The sequence below is a fragment of the Orycteropus afer genome, unplaced genomic scaffold, assembly GCF_000298275.1.
Source record: "Orycteropus afer afer isolate SDZICR_OR568_19922 unplaced genomic scaffold, OryAfe1.0 scaffold01067, whole genome shotgun sequence".
NCBI lineage: Eukaryota > Metazoa > Chordata > Mammalia > Tubulidentata > Orycteropodidae > Orycteropus > Orycteropus afer.
In genome coordinates, this window is record NW_006922654.1 from 98,822 (window position 1) to 120,635 (window position 21,814).

Consider the following 21,814-nt stretch of genomic DNA (forward strand, 5'->3'; position numbering starts at 1 on the left):
ACTCACTGTCATTTAGACAGCTAGATCCCCCACCGTCCCCAGTTCCACAGTGTCCTCATTACCTCTGGCTCTGCCATGCCTAACCTGGCAAGAAGCAGATTTCTGAGGGTGTTTGTTGAATCTGCTGCAAGGAGCTCTGGTGGCACCAGAACTAAGGCACTTGACTGATAACCAGAAGGTTGGTGGTTTAAACTCACTAGCCACTTTGCAGAAGACTGGGCAATCTGCTTCCATAAAGATTCAGCACCTCAGAAACCCAATGGGGGTCCCTACGAGTCCGAATCAACTCAATGGCAGTGGGTTTTTGTTTTTGGTTTGAGAATCGACCATAGAGAGCCAAACCAAGAATGGAGAACCAATACCTGCTGGCAGGGGCCCCCCACTTGTTCTCATCTACCATGCTCCAGAGTGAGCACACTTGTGTTTTTCTTTGGCCAAAGTCTCTGTACCATTTGCCAGAACTTCCAAACCCTTGGCCCTGGCTCTCACTTTGCTGTCCTGGCTCCCCTCAAAGTCTTTCCAAATGTCACCTCTCAGAGGGGCCAACACCATCCAACAGCATGAGTCCAGGAGACTCCTCACCTCCTCAGTTCACTTAGTCAATATTTATTGAATGCCTACTTTGAACTAGGCACTGTGCTTGGCACTGGGTACAGAGCGCAGAGTACTCCAGGCATGGTCCCTGCCCTCATGGAGCTTACATTCTTGTGGGAGAGACAGTCAACCATTAAGTTAAGAAGCAGATGGGTATATAATAACAAAATCCCCATGAAGCAAATAAGGGCCTTTGAAATTAACATGGAGGGTTTAAGTACTGTAGTCAGTGAAGGCCTGTTTGAGGAGGTGACAGGCCAAGGCCTGAGAGTCTGAAGAACTCAGCCAGGCAAAGAGTAGGGGAAGAGCATTCTGGGCAGAGAATAGTAGCATATGCAAAGTCTATGGGAAAGAGGTTGGAATATTGAGAAAATAAAGGAAGGTCACGGTGGGGGAAATATAGGAAATAAGGTAAGGATTGGCAATATAGGAGGTTGGAAGGGAGGTTAGGGCAGACCAATGGAGGAAGAGCTAGGACTTGACTTTAGTAATACAAAGGACTTCTGAAGGGTTTTAAACTAGAGATGATATGATTTGCACAGTTAAAGATCTCTTTGGTAGCTGTTGAGAACTGATTTTCAGGAGGGGAGGGCAGTGATCAGGAGAGGAGGAGGGATGTTCTCAGGCTGGGGTGATGGCTGTGTATTGAGAGAGAAGTGGATGAACTCCAGAGATATTTAGGAAATGGAATCTATGGGAAGTTTCCAGAAGAACTAAAAATCATTTATTCAGTGTCTGTAACAATCCCAGCAACGGGGTGGGGGGTGGCAAGCACCAGGAAGGCTTGGGAATATAAACTAAAGATACAAATCCTCAACCACAAAAACAAATACACACAGTTACCTCCCTCCCATCCCTCCAATCTCTTGGGGAAAATGGGTCCAAGATCAACGAAGATGCTGAAAGTTCTGGGCCACTTCTACGTCCTTCAATGGTGTCAACAAAGTCTTTTGGAGCTGGTACTTGAAACATGGAAATGTATTTCCCACAGCCCCACTATTCTCACCATAGGAAGCTGCTAACTGCAGGACTGCAGCATGGACCTGGCATCCTGGGAGTGGTGGGGCACCACATGGGGAAGCCAGGGAGAGAAGATAGCATATTTCTTCTTCCTGTCCTAAGTGTTCTCCTTTGTGGGAAAAGTGAAGCTGGTCTTTGCTTTCTGTTCACATCCCTTGGTCCCCTTCTCCCAACTCCTGGGAGTTGGCAGAGCTGCCCTATACCCACTCTCTGCCATCTCCCTCAGGAGACCACTCTTTGAAATGATCACCCACCCCCTCATGTGGTCCAGGAGGAAAGCAAAGTGCTTGAACTAACTCACACCAAGGTGTGAGAGAACTGCTTCAGCTCTTTATTCCTCCTTGAGAAGCTGCCCTTTGAAGAGAGCTTTCTGGGTCATTCCAACAATCTCTGCTCTCTGACCCACTCCTCTGAAAAGGGCCATTTCCCACCCCACCCCCATGGTTGTTGCAATTCCACTTCTGAGCTCACAGAGTCCTCTCAATTCAGTTTCTGGGGAGGGTGGTTCCATCAAAGGGTGATGGTGGTGAGATCTCCCCAGGGGTGACAAGTCTGCAGGGATTCAATAACCAGTGCAGAATGGCAGCTGGAAGCCATCCCACCATCTCAGGTTGGCCGAGCCTTAACCAAATCATGGGGGTCCTAGGGGATACTCAGAAGTACTCAAGAGAAGCAGATATTCACCAACCAGCACAGAAATGTTTCAATATTTTAACAGCTGGTATACCAACACCGGTCCAGCTGCATGTCAGGCCGGGATCTGTCCCTATCTTGTCCAGTCTCTGCTTTTCCATGGGGAATGGCTGCTGGGCCATTGTGCTCTCTCTTAAGAAGAAAAGTGCCCTGGGTTGGAGCTGGGTAAATGGCCTATTGGTAGAGCTAGTGGCTGTGTGGACTCCTAGCTGAACAGGATCTCAGGCCCTCAACCCACAGTGTGACCTTGGAGGGCCAAGCCGCCTGTGACTGTCCTTCTTCTCGCCCCTCCTCACAGTTATTTTTATCCAGCCTGACAGCCCTTGGCTGTTCCAGCAGTCTGGGCTCTGTGAGCTGGATGCAAACCAGACACACAAGCGTCTGGTGCTGAATCCCAAGAGGATTCCTCTCTGGGAGCCATCACGCGGTTCCTCCACCCCACACACTGTGCACCCAGCAGGGGGACCACATGCCTCAAGGGTGGAGCTTGCCCTCAGTTTCCCAACCTGGGGTCCTGTCTGGGAACACTCACTATCCAAGGCCTGCTGGTGACACCCCATCAAGGAGCCTTCCTGCAGCCCAGAAACCTCTTGGTCAGGCTCCTCATGCAAGCTGTGTGCAGGGAACTGTTAGTCAGCTGGAAAGTGGGTGTCTGTGGCTAGGAGAAAGGCAAAGCAAGCCCTACTGGGCTCCCCGCCCCCCAGGTCTGGCCATCATGGAGAATGAGTCTGTCCTGTGGTTCACTGTGATAGGGTGGGCTGAAGACAGGTGGGCAGAGGCAGACAATTCCCAGAAGATTTGACCCTACTGAGTTACCATGTCCCAGAAGTGGGGCAGACAGTATGTTCTGACCACTGGGCTTGGGAAAACTGTAGCCAGTTTGTCATTGACCTTCACTGGGGCCTGACCTCTCTACTGAAGCAGACTGCCTCAGGCTATTGTACCCTTTGGGTGAAAGCTTCATTCCCAGACCTGAGATTTATGCCTGCTGCCCAGTGTGTACCGGGGCAGGAGAGGGGTTGGGCACAGCTCTTAGGGGCTCTCCCAGGCTCATCTGCCCAGGGGAGAAATGCTATCGCGTCTCTAGGGATTACAAGCTAGAATGAGCAGTGAGGAGAGACAGACCAAAGGAAGAGGGACCACTGATGGGTAAAGAAAATGCCTTCACATATTAGCTAGTCCAGGCAGGACTGGCTTAAAGCAGAAAAGGCAGTGCCATTTCTAGAACTGCTGGAAAAAGGACTTTCCTCACTCCTGGGTAAGGAGTGCCATCTCAGAAAGCCCCGATTTCAGTGATTTCAGAGACCCAGGAACGGCAAAGTACAGCTCCCGCAGGCCTCCCACGCGGCCCTGGGGAAGAGGGGCTGGGGGCAAGAACAGCCACATGGGCAGCAGGTCCCACAGCACCAGGGGGTGTCAGGGAGGAAGATCGAAGGAGGGATGTGATGTGGCTGCTCCTGGCAGCCCTGCTGCTGGGGGCCATGGGCCCAGGGCCAGCTGGCCTCTCCAGGGGGCGGGCCCTTCGGATCAAAGAGGCCCCTCGACTGGGCAGGAAACTCCTCCGGGCCGGCAGGATGGTGCCAGCAGCTCGGCGCATGGGAGTGGCTCGGAGGGCTGGGATGGGGTAAGTTGGAGAGGCGCTGCTGGGGAGGACAGGGCCAGGCACTCTGCCCAGAATGGAGAGCTGGCTGCTTGGGGCTGGCAGCCCTGGACAGCTGTGGAAGAAGGACCAGGGCCAGGCAGGGAAGGCCAGGGGGCTGGTGGGTGTAGGCAAAGGCTCCATCTCGGCTGCGTAGCTGTTGAGGTGAGAGAGAAGGCGAATCCGGACGGGGTCCACACAGCTGCTTGGCCCTTCCAGGACCCCCAGGTACCTGATGACCTCAGTGAGGCACTCCCGAAAACCAATGCTCCGGAAGTCAATGGCCAGGGCGCGGGCATCAAAGAACCCTGCAAAAAGAGGGGCACCGTGAGGGTATGCCAGGCATGGGGAAAAGTTCTAGATTGGCCTCTTCCACTCACTCTCTGTGTGACCTTGGAATGTCATCCCATCTCTTTGAGCTCCAGTCTCCCCATCAGTACAGGGGGGAGAATAATCCCTGCCTGGAGTGAAGTATGGTGTGCTATGAGGATCAGATGAGTTTACTAAATATGAAGCATTATAAAATGTATTATTTATTTTCATCACTATTCATAATTAATCCAAAGAAGAAACTTTATGGTCAAGATATCTTCATTTAAGTAGACACTAGCCCAAGTGTGAAAAGGCTGTGCACAACACAAAATGTAAAACAACCCTGCCTGCTGATAAGGTTAGAGGTGGTGGCAGCAGTCACGAGAGCTGAGAGGCCCCTTGGAGAAGGTAGCATACCACAGCAGTGAAACATGAGGTCTTTGGAGGCAGCAGAGCTAGGTTCAAATCCTGGCTCTCCCACTTAACTATCTGGCCATGGACAAATCTCTTAATCACTTTATGCCTCAATTTCCTTAGCTGTATAACGGGGGGTTTGGATGGGGGAGTTCTGGTAGCATAGTGCCTAAAGCACTTGACTACTAACCAGAAGGCTGGTGGTTCAAACCCACCAGCCACTCCTCAGAAGGAAGGTTGGGGAATCTACTTCGTAGTGATACTGCCTTGGAAACCCAAGGAGGGGTCACTATGAGTTGAGGCTGACTTGATAGCACATAACAACAATAACGTATAACAGGGATATAATAGAACCTGCCTTTAGAGTCATGAGGGTGAAACTAAATGAAATGCTGCATAGCAAATGCTCAATACATTAAAAAGTTAGCTACTGTATTAAGGAGCTCTGGTGGCATAGTGCCTAAAGCATTTGACTAATCTAATCAGAAGGCTGGTGGTTCAAACCCACTAGCCACTCTGTGGAAAGAAGACTGAGCAACCTACTTCCATAAAGATTTATCGCTCAGAAACCCAAAGGGGGTTGCTATGAGTTGGAATTGACTTGATGGCAGTGAGTTTGGGTTTTTTTTTTTGGTTTTATTTTTTTCCTCACCTGGCCCCTGTAAGGGTTTGAGTCTGTCCCCTGGCCCAAAGGATCCTACTCTGAAAAGACTCTGGAAAGCAGGACCCTACTCTGATCTTTGGCCACTGACATCAGGCTGGGGACCCTCTCTTTGCCCTGATTTTGGTGAGGTATGACTAAGTGGACAGCTCAGCAGAGGTATTCACATCCTCACTGCCTCTATACACCTGCCCCTCTCTCCACCACCATTTGGGCAAAGACAGATTCATGACTATGGTAGCAAATATCTGTTCCCTGGTTCATGGCCAATGCTGTATACTTAGCTGTGTGAGTCTGAGCAAACCCTTTTCCCTTTCTGTGTTTGCTGTTCTTTTTAAATCAACAATGACTGAGTTCTTATGAAGCACTTTATATTAAAAAAAAAAAAAAAATCCAGATTCACTTTCATAGAGTTGACTCCAACTCATAGCTACCCCTTCTTGGGTTTCTGAGGCAGTATCTTTATGGAAGTAGATTACCCAGTGTTCCTTCCAAGGAGTGGCTGGTGGGTTTGAACCACCAGACTTCTGGTTAGCAGTCAAATACCTTAGGCACTACGCCACCAGAGCTCCCGAAGCACTTTATATGCATTATCTAATTTAATTCTCACCCATCCCAATGGTGTTGAGTCAATTCTAACTCATAGTGACCCCATAGGACAACGTGTAACTGCCTCATAGGGTTTTCAAGGCTGTAATCTTTATGGAAACAGATTGCCATATTTTACTCCTGCAGAGCAGCTGGTGGGTTCAAACAACCAACTTTTTGGTTAATAGCTGAGCATTTAACTCCTGTACCACCAAGGCTCCTCCTGATGCTAATAAAAAGCCTACTACTCCCATTTTAGAGATGAAGAAACTGAGGAACACAGAGATTAAGTCATTTTTCCAAGGTGATAAAGCTAGTAAGTAGTAGAGCCAAGATTCAAGTCCTAATGTCTGCCTTCCCATTAACTCTTAGTCATAAAATGATAACAACCCCTACTAGAGGCTCTTGTGAGAATCAGATGAGTTAACGTATATGAAAGCACTTTGAAAACTGTAAAATGTTGCCCAAATATTAATCATTATTTTCCTTTTAATTGGATAACCATAAATGTAGTTTGAACTATTTTCTCCGCTGGCTGATTAGAGACAGAAGTCTCTAATGGTAGGGTAATGCATTCCTTTGGTGGTAGTTCTCAAAGTGACCAGCTGCATCAGGGTCATTGGGCATCCTTATTGACTTGAAAATTTCTAAGCCCCAATCCAGACCTACTGCCTCAAAATCTCTGGGGTGTGACCCACAACTCTGCCTGCCTCCAGAAGATATGGCTGCATACTGAGGCCTGAGAAACACCAGACTGGGCCACTTGAAATGCAATTGTCCCCTTAAAGGGGTAGCAAGTTAAGTCTCTGGGATTTTGGTGTATGTGGCCAAGAGTTGGGGAGCTTTTAAGGTTTCCCAATTGTGAAATCATCAAAACACACAGAGAGACTTCACGTAGACAAACTTACCATTTGTCTGGAAGCTATTTAAAAGCCATAGTTGCATGACTTTATTTTAATGGACTAGCTCAAAATATTGGAATGAGTTACATTTGCTTTCTATTATAATCTCGTATAGAACAGACTACATGCATATGACATATCACTCCAGCACTGTCAAGGATGCACAGCCTAGGAGGCCAGATGTTCCATATCAGTAGAATGTCTGTGGCTAAAATCCCAGGCGGACCCCTCCCTGGATCCACGCAGGTCCCAGACTGGGATCCCAGTGAAAATTAGCTCATGAAGGGTAATTTTTAACAAGGCCGTGGAGGGTGGGACCAATAGGAACAGTGTGATGTAAAAGAAAGCTCCTCCAAGGTCTAAGACAGGATGGCATGGATGAAAGACTTTCAGTGGAGACACTGAAAGTAAGAGGGAGATGCTATAAAAGAGGAGAAAGAAGCTTTGCAGATGTTCTAGCAAGGCCTGCAGTGAGTGCCTAGAAGGCAGAGACCACATCTACTTTGCTCAGTTGTATATCCCCAGGCCACAGCCTTTAAATACTTGCTGCATGAATGACTCCTGGGAGAGAAAAGCATCAGTACCTGTCCCACCAGTGGCATGGAGCATTTTCAAGTGATCCACCGTCATCTGTAAGACCTCAGCCTTCTCCAGCTTGGAGGAGCCCTGTGTGTTCAGAAGACAGAAGAGTAAAGGCCTCCAGTTGACCTCCATTGCTCCCCTCCTCTGCACAGTGTCATCTGTCCTCACTGTCTCAATTTCTCACCTTCCTCTTACTCCTCAACCACCTGAATTGGGCTTCTGCTTTGGCCAATGTCTCTTCAGTTCTCTTCTTAGTGCACCTGTCCACTGCTCTGGACACTGCTGACCACTTCCTCCTTCCTGAGACCTTCCTCCCTTAGCCTCCATGACACCACTTTTTCTTCGTTCTCCTTCTACCTTGCCTCTTGCTCTGCCTGCTCATTACATGGTGGTGCTCTTCCCAGTGGGTACTAGCACATTGCTCTTCTAAGTCTGCATGCTTTCTCTGGACGGTCTCATCTGTCTCCATGGTTTCAACCACCATCACCATATTGATCATTCCTCAGAAGGCCACTCCTGCACACCTGGTCTCTTAGACCATCTCTACTCACCATGCCCAAGATCTAGCACATCACCCTACCTCCAAAGCACTTCCTCTTCCTGTGTCCTCTCTCTCAGAAAGTGTTTCCTAAGCCTCCAGTATTACCTGGTCCCCCAGGTGAAACCACTGGGTCAGACTCTTCAAGTGGATCCCTTGAGGGCAGGCACCAGGTCTAATTAATGGCTGGTCCTGTGAAGGTTTCAGTGAGTATCTCAGGAATGTCTGATTTGTTCTCACCAGCATAAGGGAAGGCAGGTGACCCATGATCCATGTTTTGGAGCACAATGTAAGAATCTTTCAGGCTATCTGGTTTAACCCACCCTCCCCACTATGTTGTCTGCCACCCCAACATGTTCAATGACAGAGTGCTCAGCCCCTGAGCAACATGGTGCACTTTCAAATAGTTTTGGAAATGCTAACAGAGCAGAGGGACAGGGGACTTGAGAATCACACAGCCCTGTGTTCCAGTTCTGCTCTACTATTTACTAGGTGTGATCAGGCCTAAGTTATGTTAGCCTCTCTGTGCCCTAATTTCCTCAACTGTGCAACAGGCATAATAATCCTTTTTTTTTTTTTTTTAATTTTTATTGTGATTTTGAGTGAAAGTTTACAGAGCAAATTCATTTTCCACACAGCAGTTGATACACATTTTGTTTCATGACGTTGACTGCAATTCCCCACAATGTAACAGCTCTCTTCCCACTTCCTCCTTGTAGTTACCCACTTCCCTGAGTCCTTCTTTCTTATGCATTCCTGCCTCCCGAGCTATCTCCTGTGCAAACACTGCCCTTCTATTCTCCCACAATTGATCACTATAAAGAGTGTTTCTATCTGATGAAAATGTTCACCCCCTATGCCTGTCTATTGTTTGGGTGGAAGCCATAGAAGTGAGTTCAGTTCCAGACCTGAAGGGTAACTAGAGGCCATAGTCTCAGGGGTCTCATCAGGTTCTATCAGACCAGTATACCTGGTCTTTTTTTTTTTTTTTTAATGATTTCGAGTTTCCTTCCACATTGCTCTCCCACTCTATCCAGGATCTGCTGCACTGACCCCTTTTCTGAGTGGCTGACAGTGGTGGCCAGTGACCATGTAGTTCTTCTGATCTCATAGTCGTACAGGCTGAGGACTGCATGGTCTATTAGTCCCTTGGACTAATTGCTTCCATGCGTCTTTTGTTTTCTTCACTATTCTTTGCTCTGGATGAGGAGAGACCCATCGTTACATCTAGATGACCACTTGCAAGCTTTTAAGATCCCAGTTGCTCCTCACCATGTAGGATGTAGAACAATGTTTTTGTTTAGTATGTTATGCCAATTGAGCTTGATGTCCCCTGCGACCATGGTTCCGAGCCCTTAGGTCCAACATCTCAATCACTGGTCATTGGCTGTGGCCAAGAAGTTATCATAACTTTGCCCTTTGTTAGCTATATTACATATTTAGATATTTTTTATTTTATTTTGATTTGGGTGAAGATTTACAGAGCAAATTCACTTTCCATACAGTGGTTCACATATACTTTGTCTCATGTCATTGATCACAATTTACCACAATGCAACAGCTCCTCTCCCATTTCCCCCCATAGTTACCTCTTCCCAGTGTCCATCCCTCCATACTCTCCTGCCCCCTGAGCTGTCTCCCTGTGCATAAGCAGCCCTTCCTTCTCCCATGATTGTTCTATCCAAGGCGTGTGTCTACTTGAGGTAAATGTTTAACTCACATGCCTGTACTTAGTTTGGCTGGAAACCACAGGTGTGGGTTTAATTCCAGACCTGAAGGGCAGCTAGGGGCCATAGTCTCAGTGGTTCTACCAGGCTCTATTGGACCAGCAAACCTGGTCCCCACCTTCTTCTTCTTTTTTTTTTTTTTTGCCTCCAAATGATTTTGAGTTTTGTTCCACATTGTTCTCCCTCTCTATGCAGGATCTTCTACATCCGTTCCAAGTGGATGACAGTGGTAGCCGGGCACCATCTAGTTCTTCTGGTCTCATAGTTGTATAGGCTACAGATTGGATGGTGTACCAGTCACTAGGACTGATTGTTTCCACTAACTTTGGTTTTCTTCTTTCTTCTTGATGAGGAGAGACCCATCGTTGCATCTAGATGGCAGCTTGCTAGCTTTTAAGATCCCAGTCGCTACTCACCAAAGTAGGAGATGGAACAATGTTTTGTATAGTATGTTATGCCAATTGAGCTTGATGTCCCCTGCAACTATGGTCCTGATCCCACAGGTTCAACTACTCAGTCCCTCTGGGTAGCTGGCTGTGACCAAGCAGTGACCATAATTACATATTTGGATATTCTTACAGCACATACAAATACGTAAGTAGAAATATCATCTGCCAACCTTATATATGGTCATGGGTATATTCCTTTGTGCCCAGACATACCTGATCATTCAGTCTACCTATCTACTTACCCACAGATTAATGTTCATTATCACTGATAATGCAGTACTGTATATATAAAAGAGTTTATCTTTGTTGTTTATACCTCTTGTGCACCTCTCTGTGTCTTCCTCTTCCTCAGTGCCACTGTGTTGATCATTCATTTTGGTACATTGCCCATCCCTTTACCCACATCAATCACTGGTCCCTACTTTTTAGGATCATATTGAGGATTCAATTCAGTGGGATGATGGATATAAGGCTACAACATCTGGGACACTGTAGGACTTCAGTAAATACAAATTTCCATTTCTCTCATCCAGTGACAGATATCAGAGAGTGATCACAGCATCTCAGGCAGTTGCTGTTAATCAACAGAGACGCCACAAGAAATGAACCTTATCTGCCACTCACACAGTATTTCATCTAGCACAATCAGCAACGTCACATACCTGCTTCTCAAAGGCAGTGGGGACCAAGCGCCGCAATTCAGAAAGGCTGCTGTTGATGCGGTCTCGGCGTCGTTTCTCTATGATCTAAGAAACAAAGTCAAGAAGTTACATGTGGGTGCTTCATCACAATTTCCAATGTGCCTTGGTGAGCAATGACTCATATTTTCCCTCATAATATTTTTGAGGGAGATAAATCTGTTCTTATTTTATAGAGGAGAAAACTGAGGCTCAGAGAGGGGCAGTGATTTGTTAAAGGTCACACAGTAAGAAGTGCAGAACTGGGAATAGAACTCAGGTCTCTTGTCTTATTCTGTGGGAATGATGTTCAAAATATTTAACCTGTACAGGAAGGTACAAGTTTTCCCCACTTCCAAAAGTACAGGGTTTCTAGGAAAGCTTTCATAAACTGAATTAGCATAAAGAGAAGAATTATCATTAATTTATATGTGATTTTTTTTGAGTGTTCTTAGACTCCAGAAATAAGCTACGAAATCATACCAAATAACACATAAAACCTAAGATAACACTATCATAGGCGCTCTGGTGGTGTAGTGCCTAAAGTATTTGACTGCTAACCAGAAGGCTGGTAGTTCAAACCCACCTACCACTCCTTGGAAGGAAGACTGGGCAATCTACTTGTATAGTGATAACTGCCTTGGAAACCCAAGGAAGGGTCACTGTGGGTCGGATCTAACTTGACGGCAGTGAGTTTGGTTTTGGTTTTTGAGTATCATACAGTAGTCACAGACATAGTTCAAAGCTATGGAGGCTTAATGCTGAGATGCTGAGTGTAGTTCTTGAGGAAGGAATTTGACAATGTCAGTAGTGCTGCCAAGTGTGAGCTGTCTAACAACCAGCTGCAAAACAAAGGCTGAACACTAGTTTCGTTTCTCACTTTTTTCTTTTGAAAATCCTTTTCAGATTTATTTCAGTTAGTGAAAACAGGTACTAATGTAGGTCTTCCATAAAAGCCAAGTGGTGTAAAGTGAACTTTCGAAAAGTGTGGGATACCAGTATCAACCAGTCAGACTGGGGACACCAGTCACAGTGCTGGAGCAGATCTCGGAGGCCCCCTCTTGGTCCAGGGTTATTCTTGTAGTTGCTGGGTCATCGGGAGGTCTGAGGAGTCCTAAGCACTGCTCTCTACGGCTGCAAGTCCTTTGATTTGAACTGTCTCATTCTCACCTCACACTACTGGCAGCAGAATGCTGATAAACCTGTTGAAAACCAAACTCACTGCCATGGAGTTGAATCCGACTCATGAAGGTCCCAGGAGTTACAGAGTAGAACTGTCCCACAGGATTTTCCTGTTGGCAACCTTTATGGAAATAGACTGCAAGGCCTTTTTCCACAGCACTGCTGGGTGGGCTTGAATCATCCATCTTTAGGTTAGTAAACGAGCATAAACCATACGCACCACCCAGGGACCTCCAGGATACTGACAAACCAAGAAAACCAAAACCCACTGCTATTGAGTTGATTCTGATTCACAGCTACCTCTACTGGGTTTCCAAGGCTGTAAATCTTTACAGAAGTAGATTGCCTTATCTTCCTCCCTTGGAGCAGCTGGTGCGTTTGAACCGCCGACCTTCTGGTTAGCAGACAAACGCCTTAACCACTCACTACGCAACCAGAGCTCCCTTCAAGATACCGATAGCTGAGCAGAAATGATGGCTCCCACTTTATAGATGAAAAAAATGAGGGCCGGAAATAAGTGGTTTGCCTAAAGTCTCATGGTTAGTGAGTGACAGGGCTGGGGCCAAATTCCAGGTCTCTGGACTCCCCAGCTCTGGTTGCACAGTACCTGAGGCATTTGACTGCTAATCAGAAGGCTGGCAGTTCAAACCCACCAGCCACTCCTTGGAAGGAAGACTGGGCAATCTACTTCCGTAGAGATACCGCCTCAGAAATCCAAGGAGCAGTCACTAAGTTGGAAAGGACATGACCACAGTGAGTTTGGTTTAGTTTTTGGTCTGGACTCCCCTTGCAGGTCTCTTCCTGTTTAGCATAGCTACCTCCTGCAGGGAAAAGTGTGTCTGGAACAAGATTGCCAGTAGCAAGCTGGGAAGCCTCCTTTTGTCCCCCACTCAGCCCACGGAGACAAAATGAAAGTTCTGGGCTCAAAGAAGACGAGGTAGAAGGGAAGGCTGGGGTATCAGTAATAACAATTTTAAACAAAAGTTTATATTATGTCCAGCATTGTTCTGAGTGCTTTACATTAATCCATTTAATCTTCCAAACAACCCTTCGAGGGAGTTATTATCCTTATTTCAGTTATACAGAGAAGGAAATGAGGCATGAAGAGAGTGGGTGGCTTGCCCAAAGTCACCCTGCTAATAATTACTGGCAGAGGCAGGATTTGAACCCAGACAGTTTAGCTAGCTTCAGGATGACCGGTCTCCCTCTGGGTCAGGCCCCTGAAGTAACAGGACCCTTTATGAGGCAGCTCAGCTGTGATGGACACTCACCCCTCTCCGTTTCTTCCTGGCTTGCATCTGTGAAGGGCTGGCGGTGGATAGTGGCCTGGCCATCTGGCTGGAGAGGAAGAGAAAGGTTTATTTTTCAGCACTTGGGGACTATCACAGTGGTCTGGGTTGACCTCAGTGAGGCCGGACTGTCGGGGAGCACATCCCCCTCCCAGGCGGCCACTGGCTCCCAGGCCAGGAAGAGCCGCAGGGCAGGCGTGGGAGGAACGCTTTCTCTGCGTTTCTCCCCGAGGGTCCATTTCTCCCCTGGCCAAGTCCTCCCCAGCACTCCGGGTTTCCTGCCCTCAAGGCGAGGCCGCCGCAGCTCTGGCTGCGCTCGCGAGCTATGGGCTGCGGGGGTGGCGTGGGGGTGGGGTTGGTTCCTGGCACTGGAGTGCTCTGGCCTCCCCTCTAGCTGCAGCAGGCGGCGTCGGGGAACTGCGGGTCGGGCGACCAGGGCTCTACAACCTGATCCGTGCGGGGCGGGGCCGGCGAGGGCATGGGCTGGCGGCGGCGGCGGGGCTGGGCGGGTTGGGTTTCAGAGGGAGCCGCTGGGAGCGAGCGTGGAAAGAGCAGATGCTGCCGCTTCCCACGGGCCGAGCGCGGCGGCCACCCGCCCTCGCCCGGCCTGCAGCTGCCGCCGCCTCCCACGCGGCGCGGTCCTGGTGGGGGCGGGGACAGACGGCATCTGGGTCACAGGCCCTTCTCGGGACACTGCTCTGGTCTCCCCAGAGAGCCCCTGGCCCCCATCACTTCGGGCCTCCTCTCCTATGCTGGGCCTTCTCCCAGCGTGGCTGAATGAATGATGGATGTTTGTTCACACCCCTGGAGTTCCCATCACACGGAAGAGGCTCCCTCCTGGGGTTTTCCTGGCTAGACTTTGACCAAAATCATCTCCAGCCCAACTGCTCACCCTCCTAATGGGTTTCCTGATTCCGGGGCTCTCTCAGAATGGAAAGGATTTGCTGGGTTGCACTGAGGTATATTACTCATTTGGCCAGTCCTTCAGAGGCCCCATGCAGGCCCTGGGCTGGTGTCAGAAGCCAGGAGAGAAACACCAGGCAGGCCCCAGCCTCCCAGCTGCTCACCATCTGGTAGGGAGACACCATGTGAACAAACAACTTCAGACAAGGTGACTCCCCTGTTATTTCGGAATACAAAACTCCACACATCTCAGCAGGTCCCGGTAAGCTTGCCCTACTCCGATACCAGGTTCTCTTCCCCCTGGGTTAACCCTTATCATGAAGCCTCCCAATCTCCTGGTTCTGCAAGGTGGAAAACCTGGCCTTAGCTTCCTTCTCCATCCTCACCCCCACCTCACCAAAACCTGCCAATTCCATGTTTAAAATTCATCTCCCATCTGTCTTCATCTTTACTGCCATTCAGGGCTGAGCCGCTATCATCTTTCACCTGGTCGGCTGCAGGAGCTTCTTGTGGGGTCCCTCTGCACTTCCTTTATCCCCTACAAGCCTATTTCTATGCTGCAAGAAGAATCATTTTTTACACTCAAATCTGATCTTGTAATTTTCTTAAAACTTCAGTGGCTTCCACTACTTTTAGGACCAAGGGCATTAACTTTCAGGTGACTCACCTATCCCTAATCACCCCTTAGCCTCAACTCTCCCTTGCCCTGTGTGCTGTGAACACACTATATTCCTATCTGTGGATGCAGATACTATGCTCATAGCCTAGAATTTTCTGGTCTACTCCACCTCCCCATTCCAAGTCTTGGGCCCTTTACGTCATTCAAATCTCAAATGTCACCTCCCTGGGGAGGCTTTTATGGCACCTTCCCCCCAATTAGGTGGTGTCTTCTGCTCTGTAGTCTCCCAGCATCCTGCATTCACAATAATTATGCCAATTAGTTATTTTATATTTATGTGACTGTTTGAGTATCTATCTCTCCAGCAAGTCTGTAAGCTCCATCATAACCATGTCTGTTTCATTCACTAATGTAGCCTTGGCACATAGCAAAGGTCTTCGTAGAGCTCCCTCCTCCCTCCTGCCTTTGTCTTTGGCATCACTGGGAAAGAGAGAGGTGCGTGCTATAAAATCTATGTCCCAGGCTTTTGTGCAAAGGGGTCATATGTGGCTCACTGGAGGGCTCTCAGCCTACGTCACTACCTTCTTTGCATTTGGGGTTGCATCATTTTCATCCACTGCTCAAAGAGAGAAAGTTGCAGGAGAGACCAGATCAGCGTAGTGGCTAAGGCACTTGACTGCTAACCAGAAGGCTGGCGGTTCAAACCCACTAGCCACTCCTCGGAAGGAAGGTTGGGCAATCTACTTCTGTAGTGATATTGCCTCGGAAACCCAAGGAGGGGTCGCTATGAGTCAGGGCTGACTCGACGGCACATAACAACAACAACAACAAGTGTCATGTCCCTGGCCTCATCCAGTGACATCTGGAAAAGGATATCTCTCACCCAAACATCTGCATAAACAGGGCTGGAAAGGAGCCTGTGAAAGCTCCCAAAAGGGAGGGTCCAGTAAGCTAGGTCCAGGGCTCAGACATTCAAAACCTGTGATGTGTAGGGCAGCCTATTTACAAAGCTTCCCCGAGAGCCAAGGTACACTAAGAAACATGGCCTTTGTCCCTTACCACTGGATAAGGCATCTCTTGAGGTATTGAGTTAGCATCACACACGTCACTGCCTCTCATCCTGATCCCTCCTCAGGGACCATCTGTGGAGGCTGACGCACCCATTTCAGGGCAAGGCAGCTCGGGTCTCTCTCTGATCTCCTGGCCAGTTTTTCTCTGCAAGGTTATTCCCCTTCCCCATATATCACAGGCCAACCTCACTTTACTGTTTCCTATGCACCACTATGTATATTTCCCTTATTTGAACCTTATAAAAAACCCCTTTACAGATGAAGACACTAAGCCTTGGGGAGCTAAAGCTGCTTGCCTAGTCTATGCAGCTGCTAAGGAGCAAAGCTATTATGGGAATGCATGTCTTCTGGCTCCAAATTCAACACTGTTTTCACTCATAATTCCTACTTCCTGTCTGTCTGAATAGCCCTCAAGTCCCCTGATCCTTAAAGCTCCCAAGAGCCCCAGCCAGAGCCTGCTTCCAGCCATAATCTGGCCCTGACAGTGGGAGGAGGTGTGGGAGCTTCTTGTCTGGGACTTTGAAAGTAAGGCAGATTTTCATGGACCCAGAGGAGATGTGATGACCACCAAGATCTGCTCCATGGGCCTCCAGTGGCCCCTAGCCAGTATTCCAGGGTGGTCTCTTTGGTGGGGGGCAGCTTTCCAGGCAGTCTGGCTGCCAGTCCTGACCACCCTCTGCGCTGACTTCCCCTGGGAACTCCCCCATGGAACCCTTGCAAATGACCCTACTCATTTTGCAACAACCAAAGGCAGAAAAACAATGGAGAGACCTCAGAGAGCACTGATCATATTTGTAAAATGAGGAGACTCAGAGAGGGGAAGGGATCTGCCCTAAGCTACAAAGCAAATAAGAGGAAAATCTAGAACTAGAGCCAGGTCTACTGACTTTCACTCAGTGCTCTTCCAGGTACAGGGATATACTGTCCCGTCATTTATGTCTCCTAACTGGTACATTAAGGAGCTCTGGTGGTGCGGTACCTAAGGCATTTGACTCCTAATCAGAAGGCTGGTGGTTCAAACCCACCAGCCGCTCCATGAAAGGAAGAAGAGGCAATCTACTTCCATCAAGATTTACCGCCTTGAAAGCCCAATGAGGGTCACTATGAGTTGGAATCGACTCGGTAACATGGGTTAACTGGTACATTATGTTCTAGACAGCATGTTCACATCCACTGTTCTCATTTACTGTGCAGTAACTCTTCAGTTAAATATGACTGGGCCATTCACATTTAGGAAAAGTAATACTTTTATAAATGGGGTGACAGAGACACAGTTAATTAAAGAATTGTGCCCAGTAAATCCAGTCTTAAGATTTCCATTCTTTTCATTGAACCATGCTGCCTCATGAATATGGCATCCCCCCCAAATGAATGATGATCACCTTAGAGAGCAGCATTTATCGCAGATTACTTTATGTCAAAGCAAGGAGCTCTGTGCTTTCCTTCATGATGTTGTTAGTTGCCTTGGGTCAGTTCTGACTCATGGTGACATTGTGTGTAGAGAAGAAGTGCATTCTATAGGGTTTTCAAGGCTGTGACCTTTCAGAAGCAGACTGCCAAACCCATCTTCCAAGGCATCTCTGGGTGTGTTTGAATTGCCAACCTTTTGGCTAGTAGTTGAATGCTTAACTGTTTGTATCACCCAGGGACTTTAAGGGAGGTTATTATTACTACTTTTTAATATTTTACTTTGTTTTAGATGAGAATTACATAGCAAATTAGGTTCCCATTCAATTTTTATACAACTTGTTCCATGACATTAGTTACATTTTTCACAATGACTCAACATCCTCATTATTTCCATTCTTTGTGTTCTGTTTCCATTAATCTAGCTTCCCTGCCCCTCCTTAGCTTCTCATCTTTGTTTTAGGGTAAATGTTGACTGTTGGTCTCATATAGTTGATTGCCTTAAGGGAACACAGTATTCACTGGTGATAGTGTTTATTTTATAAGCCAATCTATTATTTGGCTGAAATGTGAGCACTGGGAGTGGCTTCAGTTCCAAGATCAAAGGATATTTTAGGGCGATAATCTTGAGGGTTCCTCTAGTCTCAATCAGTCCAGTAAGTTCGGCCTTTTTTACGAGTTGGAATTTCGTTCTACATTTTTCTCCCATTCCAACTAGGACCTGTTCAAGGACCTTCTTTGGTCAAAACAGTCAGTAGTGGTAGTGGTAACCGGCACCATCTAGTTCTTCTGGTCTCAGGCTACAAGTAGCTGAGGTTCTCATGGGCCATTAGTCCTGTGGACTAATGTTTTCCTTAAGTCTTTGGTTTCCTTCACTCTCCTTTGTTCCAGATAGGAAGAGACCAAAAATTGTATTTTAGATGGCCGCTTGCAAGCTTGGAAGATCCCAGACATTACTAACCAGTCTAGGATGTAGAACATTATCTTTATGAGCTAAGTTACAACAATTGACTAAGTTTTCCCAAGAGACTATGGTCCCAAGCCTTCAAACTCAGTAAATCAATCTCATGTGGTGTTATGTTATTACATCTTGGTAGTATCTATAACTGTGCCCCCTATGAAGTTTACTATATATACAAATATATTCGTAGTTTAAACATATATATATATACACACACACACACACACACACACACACATATGCCTGTAGATACACCTGTACATGGATATTCATAAATTCACATATACCTTCTTAAATACACATATTCATACATGTCTACCTATGTATCTGTGTACCTGCACAGGTATTTTATTGGTTATTATTATCATTGCAAAACTGTATGTTCGAGGTAGATTATTAACATTCCTATTTTGGAAGGTTCAGAAAGGGGTAAATTGCCCAAGTTAATGGTAGTGAGAAGCAAACTCAGGTCTATCTGACTTCAAAAGCCACCTTGTGTCTTCAATCATTTAGGAATGACCCACAGCCCCTGACCCAGTGCCTGATATGTGTCAGTACTCACTGAATGTTTGTGGAGGGGGAGGGGAGAGACGATATATTCTCAGTTTGGATCTAGCAAGTGTCAAGGGGCCCAGTTCAGAGAGGAGCTCTGTGGGTGAGTCCCACAGGCCGGGGCAGGATCCCACTAGGCAGCAGCCCACAGTGCTAGTGGGACAGACCCTGCTCCTGACGCTCATGTCTTTGAGCGTGGGGGATTTGCGCCCTGCCTCTGATCCTGAGGAGGCTGGCTGCCCCAGACCTGTGGCTCTTGCTACTGTTTATCTGACTTTAGAGTTCTTTGTATATGAAGCTCTTCTTCCCTAAGAGTCCCCTGGGGGCAGAGGCTGAGCAGGATACATCTGGGCTCTGACACCCAGCCTAGGTCTGGGCCACAGCAGGCATCGTTCAGCACTCCCTGAATTGAAGCATTGATGTCTGCTTGGGGGAGGGCCCTTTGGTGAGTGCTACAAAGAAGCGTCTGTAAGTCAGCCTCTGCCAGATGTCCAACTGCTTTCTCTGCTCTGAGGGGGTCTGCTCCTCTAAGAATCTACACAGTCTCTAAAGATGGGCTCTGGATGAAATGACAACATGCTGTATAGGAAAAAACTGCCCTGTGATCCTAGATGCCTCATCCCAAATGCTACCACACTCAAGAAGCCCTCCTGCCGTCTTGGGTTGTGAGTGACCTCTCTCGGTTTAAGTGCCCCCACAGCACACATTCTATCTCTTTTCTATCCTGTCTGTGGTCTCTATGTGACCTGGCAGGTCACCGTCTAGGCTCTTGGAGGACAGAAGCCGGCTCTGATCGGCCTAGCTCTCTGCATCAATTTCATGCCTCTGATCCATGAAGATTCAATGGCACTGAATTTGAGACCTCCTCACCCCCATCCCACCACATGGGGTTGGGTCCCTCCTCTGCCTCTGGCAGGAACAGGCTAGATGAATTTCTTCTCTAAATAACAGTTTCTGTCAAACAATTAAAAAGGCTAATATATCACACAGAAACTTGTATTATACAGCCCCCGAACCTAATATACAGGATACAGGGAGATATTTATTCCCTACATTTTATAGGGAATAAATAATTGGAAGCTGGTAGCACTTTACTAGGGTTTGTGATTGAGGCAGGATTTCCTGGTCTCAGAAAACTGGTGAGCATTGAAATTTTGAAAAGCCCTCAAAAAATCCCTAAGAGTAAATCTTCACCCAAATCAAAATAAAATTTAAAAACAAAACAAAACAAAAGCCTAAGAATTAACTGAAGAATCTCCTCCAATTATATCCCAAAGAGTGAGGTTTGGATGAGCCACGACAGGTCAGATCACTTTCCACTGCCCCATCTTTCTTTATTTTACTGATGCTGAAACAGGCTCAGACAGGAAAAGCAATGATCCTAGGTCACATGGTGAGTTGGTGGCAAATTTAGGGCTGGGACACTGGTCTACATACTCCTAGTTGGTCCCTGCTGCTCTTTTGGGGTGGTATCCTATGGTGAGTGCCTGACACTAATTAAGCATTTGCTATGCATTAGGCCCTGTGCTAAGCCCTTGATATACATTATCTCATTCGATTTTCCCAATGAGATCGACTCTATGATTTATACCCATTTTACAGGTAAGGAAACTGAGGCATACAGAGTTCACAGGGTTTGGAAACAGCAGAACAAGTTCTGAAGCAGATCATAATATTTACCAAGAGCTGAAAGACAGTGGTGGCAGGGTGGTGTTGTAAAGAGCAGTTGAGTTGGAGTCCCAGCCCTTGCACTCACCATGACTAAGTCAGCTACTCTGAGTTGGGCGTTAAGTTTCTTCAATACCAATTTCAAAATCCATTTCATTCAAGGGAGAAGATATTTTCTACCTCCTGAAGCTTTTTGCTATCTACATGAAGAGTGTATCCACACTGGGGTAAAACTGGGAAAATATGGTATTCTGCTTGGTCAGCAGATTCCTGACCCAGAAAGGGGTGAGGGGCGATGTGGTACGAACACTCTATTAATTCCCTAAGATTTTCAGGGAAAACTCTTCCCCAACGGCCTCACCCTGGCACTTGGACAGAAAGACAGTCATCAATTACAGATCAACACCCTGGGCTGAACTCTAACTCCTTCAACGCATCTCGAGCACTAAATGGCCAAGAACACACAGGCTTCCAGGTATACCACTGCGTGTAACGGCACACGCTGCACACGTCCTCACATCCTGACACCTGCAGGCCGCAGCGCATACCTGGCTCTCATGAGGTTGCCTCAGGTCGTACTTGAGGACTAGTTTCGTGTTCGATGAGCACATCGGCGGCGCTCCCCACCTCGTCGCTTTCGGCGCGCTCAGTCTCCCACTCCTGGCCCTTACCTTAGTTCGTCCTCGCGACCCACGTCGATCGGTCCGTCGGACTCGCTGTCGGAGCCACTCCGGTCCCTGGGCCGCTTCATGGCCAGCGCTGGCTGCCGGCTCTCAGACGGGCTGTGCAGGGTCGGAGTCGCGAAGTCTGGCTCCGCCCCGGCCCCGCCGGGTTCCGCGCAGGCTCCGCCCTGGGTGTGCGGCCGCCGCCCCTTCCCAAGGCCCTTTCGTGAGCTGCAGCCCTGGGCGCCGGGGCGCCCCCTCGCCTCCGCTGAGACGCGCTCTCAGAGCCGTGGGAAGGCCCCAGGCTGTCAGCGCCCCCGCCGACGGCTGGTCCGTCAGACTTGGATCCTGCCGCCGCGCCCGCCGCTCCCTGGGTGGCCCTGGGCACGTGCCCTTGGGGGCCTTATGGGGAATCCAGGGGTCCCTGTCCATCCCTGGCTCGCCAGGGCGCTGCAGGCTTGTGGAGGCGCAGTTCTATGTTGTCCCAACTCCATCAAGGTCGACTCCGCCTGCTCCTGCCTCCCGAGGCTCCTGGGGGTGGCAGACACATCTGGTTTGGCGAGGTTGATGGGGGTGTCTGTTACCTGATCCTGGGCAAGAATCCTTCAGAAGCTCCTCCCATAGAGGCTCAGGATTAGGGGAATGTAGTGTGTGTATACGGGGGGATGGCAGTTTAAATTTGCGAGGGGTGGTAATCACCCCCAA

At 48.1% G+C, this 21,814-nt stretch overlaps 1 protein-coding gene across 1 annotated transcript; it reads right to left on the reverse strand.

The window, feature by feature from the left end:
- Positions 1-3,580: 3,580 nt before the first annotated feature.
- Positions 3,581-21,198, reverse strand: HEYL (hes related family bHLH transcription factor with YRPW motif like). The gene is made up of 5 exons (XM_007958657.2): positions 21,119-21,198; positions 13,250-13,316; positions 10,782-10,865; positions 7,408-7,489; positions 3,581-4,254 (listed from the first exon to the last, which is right to left on the reverse strand). Exons 1-5 carry the CDS (start codon positions 21,196-21,198, stop codon positions 3,581-3,583), a joined length of 987 nt encoding a protein of 328 aa, XP_007956848.1.
- Positions 21,199-21,814: the final 616 nt, after the last annotated feature.